This window comes from Engraulis encrasicolus, chromosome 21 (genome assembly GCF_034702125.1).
Source record: "Engraulis encrasicolus isolate BLACKSEA-1 chromosome 21, IST_EnEncr_1.0, whole genome shotgun sequence".
NCBI classification, from domain to species: domain Eukaryota; kingdom Metazoa; phylum Chordata; class Actinopteri; order Clupeiformes; family Engraulidae; genus Engraulis; species Engraulis encrasicolus.
The window spans coordinates 39,438,151-39,450,225 of NC_085877.1; the positions used below are offsets into that span (position 1 = coordinate 39,438,151).

At 46.2% G+C, this 12,075-nt stretch overlaps 1 protein-coding gene across 1 annotated transcript in view; it reads right to left on the reverse strand.

Annotated features, from left to right (window-relative positions):
- Positions 1-2,128, reverse strand: part of LOC134437412 (C-type mannose receptor 2-like) — a 10,241-nt gene extending 8,113 nt beyond the window's left edge. Inside the window, exons 1-2 of the mRNA XM_063186902.1 lie at positions 2,124-2,128; positions 269-326 (exon numbers count right to left, since the gene is read on the reverse strand). Coding sequence (XP_063042972.1) covers positions 269-326; positions 2,124-2,128 — 63 coding nt within the window. The remainder of the gene's footprint in view (positions 1-268; positions 327-2,123) is intronic.
- Positions 2,129-12,075: the final 9,947 nt, after the last annotated feature.

A 12,075-nucleotide genomic window follows, 5' to 3' on the forward strand; every position in this document is an offset into this window, starting at 1 on the left:
AATCTGCAGGTACGCTGGGCAGCATGCAAATATGACTGGACACTCACCAAGCCAGGCACACAGGAGGAGAGAGAGAGACAGAGACAGAGAAACAGAGACAGAGACAGAGAGAGACAGAGACAGAGAGAGAGAGAGAGAGAGAGAGAGAGACAGAGACAGAGAGACAGAGACAGAGACAGAGACAGAGACAGAAAGACAGAGAGCACACAGGCTACATCCGGTGTCTTGTGCATTAGGTGTCTTACTTATACAGAACCATTAGGCGAACCTGCACTGACCTGGGATCAGTAGCATCAGCAGGAGGTAAATCCCCATCTCTATGGAGGCTGAAAAGAGAATGTGGAAGAGGTCAGACAAAGGTCAAACACACATTAGGGATGTCACAGCTCTGCACAAATGAAAAAATATGGCTAGCTACGCTTAGACCATGCGTATATACAGTACAGTAGACCAGGGGTATCAAACTCAGTTTGGTCCGGGGGCTGCATACAACCCATGTGGACCTCAAGCGGGCCGCATTAGTAACATCATCGCAAAAAAAAAAATGTAAAACAGAGGATTAGTGTTCAGTACTATCCCGTTTTAAGTGTGTTGAATATGTAGAAAGCAATGCAATACTGATAATCCTATGCAAAATTTCCTTGACTTCATTCATTCATTGCCAACCGTCAATGAATTAAAAATGGGACAGTTAATTTTGGCAGGGGGTCTGTGGCTCTTCCACCAGAAAAAATTGTATTTCTTAGATGTAATTTCCTGCATTTCCACACATTCTAACATCCCGTTTCCAGTTTCAGCTTAATAGGAACCAATACAAATCCAATTATATTTATTATTTAATTACAACCAATACCAATACAATACGAATAAGAAGTAATAACATTTTATCTCTATATATGAGGTGTATAATATATGAGCTTTATCAAATGCCTGTTACAGTACAAATTCACTATTTATAATAGAAGTGTGATGTGCACTTTACTACATAGAGTATAACAGAGGGACCATTGGGTTAATGTCATGCAGGTCTCGATTTTGCCCCGAGGGGCGTGATTGCGCATTTTGGTTATTTCACTGAAAAAAAAAACAACTTTATTTAAAAAAAAAAATTTTTACATCCGGGCCGGATGGAACCCTCTGGCGGGCCGGATGCAGCCCGCGGGCCGTACGTTCGACACCCCTGCAGTAGACAAAAATAGATGATTTGTCTGAATGCCATATTTACATTGGATTATTTTCTCGCTATCATTTATAAAGCACATTGGGCTACCTTGTTGTATCATGATGAATTAATAATGTCTCATACAAAACATCACATCAAGCATTAATATTAAGTGTTATTATCATCTTACCTTAAGGAGTCTGTTGCCAGTAGCTGGAGGTGTATGGTGATGAGTTCGACCCTGTCTGTGTGTAGTAAAGAGGTTGAAGAGGTCGACCCTGTCAGTCTGTGTGTAGTGATGAGGTCGACCCTGTCAGTCTGTGTAGGGATGAAGTCCACCCTGTCAGTCTGTGTAGGGATGAAGTCCACCCTGTCAGTCTGTGTGTCGCTCCGACTGATACTTGATCAGCCCAAATAAGACGCTCTGCCGAGCTCTTTGACGTTTAATTCCTCATCGAGCTCACGTCACATATTTATTCTTCCCCTTTTTATACAATGGCGTGTTCTGTCTGTGTGTGGCTCTGGCCTGAGTGGCGTTGGTCAGTCATATTTCCCATTTGCATGCTGCCCAGCACACCTGCAGTTTACAATCCTACTGTAGCCAGCCCCCAGTTCTGCAGAAACACACACACACACACACACACACACACACTCACTCACTCACTCACTCACTCACTCACTCTTCCTCTCTCTCCCTTCTGTGTGCTTGGCCTAGTGAGTAAGTGTCCTCGAGTCATATTTGCCGAGCACATCTGCAGTTTACAAGGAGATGACTGAGGTACCCTGAGCATGGCACTCTACTGTCCCCCATCCTCCTCCATGACTGAGGTACCCTGAGCATGGCACTCTACTGTCCCCCATCCTCCTCCATGACTGAGGTACCCTGAGCATGGTATTGTCCCCCATCCTCCCCCACACACACACACACTGTTTAGCCCCAGCCACGGTTAATTACCCTCACCTCATGGTTTATAACTAGGGTTACCCCTTACCTCATGGTGTAGGCCTATTGCTTACAGAGAACTGAGAACTGTAGCATTGTAAACTGCAGGTGCACCGGGCTGCATGCAAATATGACTGGACACTCATTCACTAGGCCAAGCACACAGGAGGGAGAGAGAGGAAGAGAGAAGGAGAGAGAGAGAGAGGGAGGGGGGAAGACAGACAGACAAACAGAGAGACAGAAAGAGATGACTGAGGTACCCTGAACATGGTACTCTACTAGCCCCCATCCTCCTCCATGACTGAGGCATCCTTAGTATGGCAATTTACTGTCCCCCATCCTCCTCCATGACTGAGGTACCCTGGGCATAGTACTCTACTGTCCCCCATCCTCCTCTATGATTGAGGTACCCTGAGCATGGCTCTCTATTGTCCCCCATCCTCCTCCATGAATGAGGTACCCTGAGCATGGCACGCTACTGTCCCCCATCCTCCTCCATGACTGAGGTACCCTGAGCATGGCACTCTACTGACCCCATCCTCCTCCATGGTACCCTGAGCATGGCACTCTACTGACCCCATCCTCCTCCATGACTGAGGTACCCTGAGCATGGTATTGTCCCCCATTCTCCTCCATGACTGAGGTACCCTGAGCATGGTATTGTCCCCCATCCTCCCCCACACACACACACACCGTTTAGCCCCAGCCACAGTTAATTACCCTCACCTCATGGTTTATATAGCATTACCCCTTACTTCATGGTTTGTATAGCGTTACCCCTTACTTCATGGTTTGTATAGCGTTACCCCTTACCTCATGGTGTAGGCCTATTGCTTACAGAGAACTGAGAACTGTGGCATTGTAAACTGCAGCTGTGCTGGGCAGCATGCAAATATGACTGGACACTCATTCACTAGGTCAAGCACACAGGAGGGAGAGAGAGAGAGAGAGAGAGAGAGAGAGAGAGAGAGAGAGAGAGAGAGAGAGAGAGAGAGAGACAGAGGGAGAGAGAAAGAGAGAGGGAGAGAGAGAGAGAGAGGGGGAGGAAGAGAGAGAGAGAGAGAGAGAGAGAGAGAGAGAGAGAGGGAGGGGGGAAGACAGACAGACAAACAGAGAGACAGAAAGAGATGCCGCTGACCCCCATCCTCCCTCCATGACTGAGGTACCCTGAGCATGATACCACCCCTCCATCCTCCTCCATGACTGAGGTAACCTGAACATGGTACCCTACTGACCCCCATCCTCCCTCCATGACTGAGGTACCCTGAGCATGATACCACCCCTCCATCCTCCTCCATGACTGAGGTACCCTGAGCATGATACCACCCCCCCATCCTCCCCCATGACTGAGGTACCCTGTTCATGATACACACTACCACCCCCCATCCTCCTCCATGACTGAGGTACCATGAGCTTGGGGGGAGGGGGGGGGTTTGTGTGTGGTTATTGGAAGGTGGTTGTGTGTGTGTGTGTTTGGAGGGGGGGGGGTTGCGTATGGGGGGGCTGGGGTTGTGTGTGCATATGAGGAGAGAGGGGCATGCCCTCATTGCTGTCGTCATACAGACAGTAAAATCAGAGATTCTTTATTTAAGTATATAGAGATATGCCAATGTAATAGGTTGCAATGGGCACCTAACATGACCAGGTTCCAGTCTGCCTAAAGAGGCGTGTCATAGTACTCCTAGCATTGAATAGAACAGTCCTTATATGCCTAGGTCAGCCTAACCCCCCTCCCTGCAATAATAGAACCCGGAAACAATGGGCCAATGGAACATCTCTCTGTCTACTCTCTCTGGTAAAATCCCACTCCTCCGCTTGGAGACTGGCGTCTATGACGTACAGTATGATGTTTTGGGGAACTCTCATGAATGCACGTCATATGCAAAGGTGCTGCCGTCAATAGCACACAATGGATTTCTCTCTCTCTCTCTCTCTGTCTCTCTGTCTCTCTCTCTCTCTCTCTCTCTCTCTCTCTGACTCTTTCTCACCGTCGGTGTCTGTTGATTAGATGAATAATCTATCTGTGTGTAATATTCTTCACACCTGATCCTGTCTAATATAACGCTGATCCTCTACAGCTTGTATAACTGCTATTACACACAGAGATGATTGATCAAATCAACAGACAATGAGACACACACACACACACACACACACACACACACACAGACACGCACACGCGCACACACACACACACACACACACACACACACACACACACACACACACACACACACACACACACACACACACACACACACACACACACACACACACACACACACACACACACACACACACAGCAGTGGAGAGGACCGGCAGAAGTTGCACTATGCAAAAGTGAACAGTGAAGATGACAATTACTTCACAACAAAACAAGAATATGACCCATAAACACTAGAAGTACCAATATTTTAAAAAGTAATGCCTCGGGCAAAAACAAATGACTCTTTAGAAAAAAAATAGGTTTGGTGTAATTTCTTTATTTAATAGATTTAAAAACATAACGTCACATTTGGCAGTCTAAATGGTGTACCCCTGTTCTGTTCTGCATGCTTCATAGTGTGTAGTTATAGGGAGTCCTCCAGATAGCCTACTGTGGCGGTCAGTCATTGGCTTCTAATGGAGTAGCCCACCCCTATTCTGCATGCTTCATAGTGTGTGGTTATGGAGGAGTCTCCCTAAATCAGGTGTCACCAACGTTGTGCCTGCGGGCGCCAGGTAGCCCTTCAGGAGCTTCTGAGGTGCCCACCAAGGATGTTAATAAACAGTGACCACTACCAGATTTTAGTCAGTTACTCAGTTAGTTTCTTGATTTAAATATGAGATTATTTATTCTTTACAACCTATAAACAAATTATAATTCAATAATAGTGTGATTTGAGAATGATGCCAAGACGTCAGTAGAGGATTTTGAACAAAAGTAGCCCTCGGGTAGCCCTCAGTAGCCCTTGATAGCCCTCAGACCTAGAAAGGTTGGGGACCCCTGCCCTAAATCTAGTATACTGTTTGTGGCAATGATACAGTAAGTAATGTAGACCTCCTTGGTTTGTGGCCATCACTCGTTTGTGGAATGGGACAGCACTAGCCTGCAGAGAACTTCTCTGGTCACCTAGCAACAATTGGACTCAGTTCTGCAGTGCAGGCAGAGAGAGTAGATAAGAGAGAGGTTCCATTGGCCCATTGTTTCCGGGTTCTACTCTAGCAAGGGGGAGGGGGGGAAATCCCCCTTTAGGCAGACCTAAGGACTGTTCTATTCAATGTAGGAGCATTATGACACGCCTGTTTAGGCACACCGGAACCTGGTCACGTTGGGTGCCCATAGAAACCTACGATGTTGGCATATCTCTATATACTTAAAGAATCCCTGGTGCAGGGGTATTCCAAGAACATTAACTGATGAACCTGGCTAAGTTAACCTATACAAGAAGTGGTAAAAATGCTAGTAGCCTAGATAGTGCATAGGTGTCATTTAGTTATGAACATGATGTCTCTGAATGCTTCTAATACATGATTTACCACTACCTTGGATAACAGTAAAGTAATGTTGTGTCGTGTTGACTGAAATGAACTCTTGGGGAAACGTAGCCATGGAGGATTCACCTTGCTTGGTGTGTGACTGACATATGTAACTCTCACACTCAGTCTTCTCAATGATTATGTGGAAAAGTTCTCTCACTCAACCAATCCAAAGCCAACAAGAAGACAGAACATTTAATTAACAATAACTTGAAATATTCTAAAATAATATTTTGTGAAATAACACATATCATTTTTCTCATTTCAGCAAAACCACCACCAATACAGAACTGAATATCAACACCCAAATCTCAATGACACAAAAAAGGCATCAATAAGACATAATTAAAGACATAGGCCTACCGTATAATGCATATTATTTAAATATATATTTATTTATATACAGTACTTGTGTGTGTGTGTTTGTGTTAATTTGTGATGATTTGATGCCATCATGAGAGGGAATAACATAATACAGTACGCCTACATAATAAAAGGAATTTCAAATTGGTTTAATCTGAACTCAAAAATGGATCGCAATTGTACACAAAGAGAGAGAACCCAAAGAAATTCTCTCTCCTGTCTAGCGTGGGCTGCCAGTGATTCCCCACATAAACTCGGTGTGTGTTTAGAGCTCATCTCTCTTCTTCTTGAACACCTTTCCATCTGGCTGCTTCCTCCAGGACAGATTCACGTCTCCTTTAAACCCCTTGGCCTTCAGCCTGGCCCCAATCTGAAGAAGAAGACCAGAAGTGATTTAGAGAACCAGAGGTTATTTATAGAGGATGTGTGTGTGTGTGTGTCTCTGTGTGTGTGTGTGTGTGTGTGTGTGTGTGTGTGTGTGTGTGTGTGTGTGTGTGTGTGTGTGTGTGTGTGTGTGTGTCTTTGTGTGTATTTGTGTGTGTGTGTGTGTGTGTGTGTGTGTGTGTGTGTGTGTGTGTGTGTGTGTGTGTGTGTGTGTGTGTGTGTGTGTGTGTGTGTGTGTGTGTGTGTGTGTGTGTGTGCGTGTGCGTGTGTGTTGGGCTCACCTGCTTCAGGAAGGCCTTCTGCACGTCAGGATCTTCCATGTCCACATCATCAGATGCGTCCATCTCCACTCTCATCATCTGAGTCCTTTTCACACAAGCTGAGAGGGAGGGAGAGGGAGAGGCAGAGAGAGAGAGAGAGAGAGAGAGAGAGAGAGAGAGAGAGAGAGAATATTCATTAAGTTACACATCACACAATTTACTTAAACGTCTATTCACAAAATCAAGCAGGTGAGATGTGTGTAGTGAGTTATGGTGAGTGGGGTATGTAAATGGGCTGAAGTGAAGTAAGATATGGTGATCTACTTCATAATAAGATATGATGAACTTCAACTACCCTACGGTAAGGCGACATCACTGAGGTTTGCTGAGGGTTTGCCAAGGTTTGCCAAGGCCCAAACAAAGTCGCCAAAAACCTTGGCGTCATGATTAATGATGAGCTCTCATGCTCCAACTACATCAACTCGGTCACCCGGACCTGTCGACTCCAGATGTCCAACGTACGGAATATCAGACCTGTGCTGACACAATATTCTACACAACGACTGGTCCAGGCCACGGTCCTGTCCCGCGTTGACTACTGCAACTCACTCATGACAGGTCTACCTGCTTGTGCGCTAAAGCCTCTGCAGATGATCCAGAATGCGGCGGCACGGTTGATATTCAATCAACCCAAAAGGACCCATGTTACTCCTCTATTTATTGAGTTGCACTGGTTACCGATCGCCGCCCGGATCAAGCACAAGGCATTGACCCTTGCCTACAAAACCATCACAGGAACGGCCCCAGCTTATCTGAAGGACCTACTAACGCCTTATGTTACTGGAAGAGAACTGCGCTCATCCAGCACAAGCCGCCTGGCTCTGCCATCCAGTCGCTCTAGGTACTCCCAGTCAAGATTGTTCTCCGTTGTGGTACCCAAGTGGTGGAACAGTCTCCCAGAGGCAGCAAGACTAAGCACATCTCTTGCAGCCTTCAAGAAACAACTAAAGACATTCCTCTTTCGAGAGAATCTACTAGACTAATGCTTTAACTGGCCTTGCCCCAGGGCAGACTCCTGACATGATGTTTAGTATAGTTTAGTTTAGTTTGTGTGTGTGTGTGTTTGTGTGTACTCGTTATCTACTCTTTATGATAAAAAAAATAAATTAAAAAATAAATTAAAAAACTCACCCTCTTTGCAACTGCACTTGTTGTTCTGTATATCTCCTGTGCACTTTGTATTTGCTTGTGATGTTGGCTTGATTATGTCCTCTTTTGAAAGTCGCTTTGGTTATAAAGCGTCTGCCAAATGCAATGTAATGTAATGTAATGTAATGTAATGTAAGCTAAAAGCTGAGGTGAGGTAAGATGTGAGGATCAGCCTAAGCTAGATGGGGTCGGGTGACTGAGGAAATGTAACATGTGATGAGGTAAGATGTGGTAAGGTATTCGCAGGGCCATATTATGATGGCCTAGGTTACTGGTTGCTGTGGCCCCCCGGAAGGCAAATTTCGCATCAAATTTACATAGACAGCATCATAATAACGAGCTAGGAATTCAAGATAACATGTCTACCAACTGCACTCAAGCAGAGAGATGACATTTCCAATATTGCATATTTTCACAATTCCACGTTTTTAAAACTTTAGGATGGAGTTTAAGATGTGGGGAATGGAACGGTAAGCTAGGAGAGGTCAGGTATAGTAATGTAAGATGTGGTGCAATAATGAACTTACCATTGCTGATGATGTCAACAGAGCTGCTTACTGAGGATGACTTTGGGCGATCTCCTCTCTCTCCACTGCACTGGTACTGGCCTGCCTCTAGGGGGAGTGTGATGGTGATGGTCTGGTTGATCTTACCAGGAACTGGGCTGTTGTCCTTCAACCACACATACTGCTGCCAGTCTGTGTAGTTTGTTATGTCACACCTGAGGGTGACGACATCTCCAGAGTAAAAGGGACTCTGAGGAGACACCACCTCCACTGTAGCAGTAGGGAGAGCTGAGGCATGAAGACAAAGAAGAAAAACACAGTAATATGTTACTCTAGCAGTGTCCATGGCACAAAAAAGGACACAGTTCAGCATTGAAAAATGGTCTGAAAAATGCACCAAAACCAAGCTACACTTTTTAGGAGTCAAAGAAAACCCGACCACCAGGCTGTGGCAGTAGGCACAGCTGAGGGAGTGAGACAAACACAAAATGTCAACACTCATAATATCTGTAGCACTAGAGCAATGGCCATAACTGAAATAAAATGAGGGGAGCACTGATGCACTGTGCCAATACTGTGCCAATACGCCATTCGGTACCAGCAGCTCAGGGGCATAAAGTATACCCCCGTAGCCCCTGTGAGGCAGGGGGGCTCATACGAGGTGGCCCCCTCCACATGATATTAGGCCCTCTTTTTTCATTCAGGGGCCCATTCTTGGTAGCTTGCAAGGGGGCCTGAAGTACTTGCGTTACGCCATTCGGTACCAGCAGCTAGCTTTGTTTATTTTAAGTTCCCCTGTTACGACCTACTGCCTCACCTTCATAGCATATGAAGCCAGCTGTGTTGTGGCAACCTACGGCATTCCACTGCCCTCCGACGTTAGTTACTGTGCAGTGTGGCCTATCATCGCCATAGTTGGGTTCTCCGGGGGCCCAGTGGCGAAAGGAAGAGCTGCTGCCATCTGACCACTCCCAGGCGTGTCTGAACAGGCCGATCCAGACATGGACTCCTCGTAGTCCACTAATTAGATATCTGATTTGGTCGTTCTCTTTCTGGTTCCTCACGCTGGCCAGGTCTGTGTGTTTCTCTCTGCAGTATCTCTGAGCTTCTGTCCAGTTCTTCTCTTCTCTAACCAGCACATAGGGGTGTGAGGAGTCTGTCCCTGTTGTAATGCACATCATGGTTATTGCAAAGTGTGTTGAACGAATCGTCTGATGTTCTCATTGCAGATGGGAAAAGATTTATAAATATCTTACGAAATGATTGATATATGGACTATACAATTTTTGGATAGAAATCCAGTCCAGGGTTGCCAGATGCTGATGATTTCCAGCCCAAAAAATGCTCAAAACCCACCTAGAAGCACAAAATCCCGCCCAATTCTATGGATTTCTATGGCAAAAATTGTCCGGGTTTTTCTGCTAAATGCCATTTTTTCCCACACATGGCCATCCTAAGCAGCCCAATTGGGCGGGAAACAGCCCAATCTGGCAACACTGATCCAGTCACATTTTTATATGGTATATGTAAATAAAAGTGAGCCTCGTTTTCCTCCCAGGCACACTTACACATTCCAACGCTTACTGCTCCTATAGGGCACATACTATAAAATTCCATCTCTTTTTTTCCACCGATAAGGTTTGTGCAACTGTGTACGTTTTATATATCTTTTCCCTATTGTGAACTGAGACGTGGCACTGTCTAACGGTCTGAAATAATGTAAATAGTGCATCGGTGTGTAATCACGAGTGAATATGAGGTGGATTCCATTATGCGGACTCCCGTCCTCCCATGCTCACTTGCCTCCTTATGCCTCGTTATGATGACGTCACCGACAACAGAATTGTCAATGGTCTATATCTCGCAAAAGCTCGATTCTAATGTCATTTCCTCATTTGCAAACGGGATGGTTAATGAAATATTGCCCCCCAAAATGTGTTGTGTCTAGGCTGACAGCGGGGAAACTTTATTGTTTTTTTCCACGGAGGCGGAGCATCAGCAGCACAAACACAGGCAGAGGACGGGAGTTCGCATATTGGAATGCACCCCTGAGAAATCAAAATGGAGTCTCACCATTGTAGCAAATGAAGGGCAAGGTTGCAGGGCACCGAAGGTCATGCCACTGCCCCCCACCCTCCTTCTCAGTGCCCACACATTCTTGCCCCATTGACCAGCCGTTTGGTTCGCCATCATTCCAGTTCCTGAACTCAGCCTCATTCCCTTTGTAGAAATTTGTGTCGGCCAGAGACCACTGCCACCTTCGTCCCTGCTTCAGTCCAATCCAACCCCTCCACCCCGCCCCAACACCTGCATCTTGCATCTCTCTCTTGATCTCCTCTATCTCTGCCATGTTGTCTATGGTGGCCAGGTCAGTGAACTCCTCTCTGCAGTATTGCTGAGCTGCTGCCCAGGTCTTCCCCTCCTTCACCACATGGAACTGGCGTGGGAAAGAGGAAGAGGGTCCACACACACCTAGGAGAGAATGTGTGTGTGTGTGTGTGTGTGTGTGTGTGTGTGTGTGTGTGTGTGTGTGTGTGTGTGTGTGTGTGTGTGTGTGTGTGTGTGTGTGTGTGTGTGAGAGAGAGAGAGAGAGAGAGAGAGAGAGAGAGAGAGAGAGAGAGAGAGAAAGAGAGAGAGAGAGAGAGAGAGAGAGAGAGAGAGAGAGAGAGAGAGGAAGTCAACTATGGGAGGTCAGCAGTAATGCTATACATTTGAATGCCAATGCAATTTGAGGGGTTAGCTTTGCCTGACAACAATGTGAATTCCAGTATACAGTTAAGCTACAGTGTCAGCGTGTCCTATCAACAGCCCTACACACACACACATCTACACCTACACGCACCTACACCTACACCCACCCAGGCACGCACATGCACGCACGCACGCACGCACGCTGCACGCACGCACGCACGCACGCACATTCAGTGTATCTCTCATGGTTTATAATAATGCTACTCTTCACAGTTCTCTGTGAGCAAAGAATTGCGAACAGCAGCAAAGTAATCTGCAGGCAGGCTTGGCAGCATGCAAATATGACTGGACACTCACAGAGAGAGAGAGAGAGAGAGAGAGAGAGAGAGAGAGAGAGAGACAGACAGACAGACAGACAGACAGAGGGAGACAGACAGACAGACAGACAGGGAGACAGACAGGGAGACAGACAGACAGACACAGGGAGACAGACAGAGAGACAGACAGAGGGAGACAGAGAGCACATGCATCCGGTGTCTTATGCAGTAGGCGTCTTATACAGAAGCAGTAGGTGAACCTGCACTGACCTAGAAACAGGAGCATCAGCAGGAGGAAAATCCCCATCTCTGTGGAGGCTAAGAAGAGAATGTGGAAGAGGTCAGACAAAGGTCAAGCACACATTAGGGATGTCACAGCTACTTTGATGTGATGTAATGTATGCACAAATGAAAAAAAACAAATACAGTAGATCACATACCTAATATACTGTATGACTGAACAGTAGTAGTATTAAGTGTTATCCTCTCACCTCTAAGAAGTTTGTGGCCAGTATCTGGAGGTGTATAGTGATCCCGACCTTGACCCCGTCAGTCTGTGTGTCGCTCCGTCTGACACTTCAGTCCAAATGAGATGACCTGCCGAGCTCTTTGAAGTTAAATTCCTCATCGAGGTTACGTCATATATCTATTTTTACCCTTATCACACAATGTGTGTTCTGTCTGTGTGTAGCTTTGGCCGGAGTGGCATCATATTTCCCAT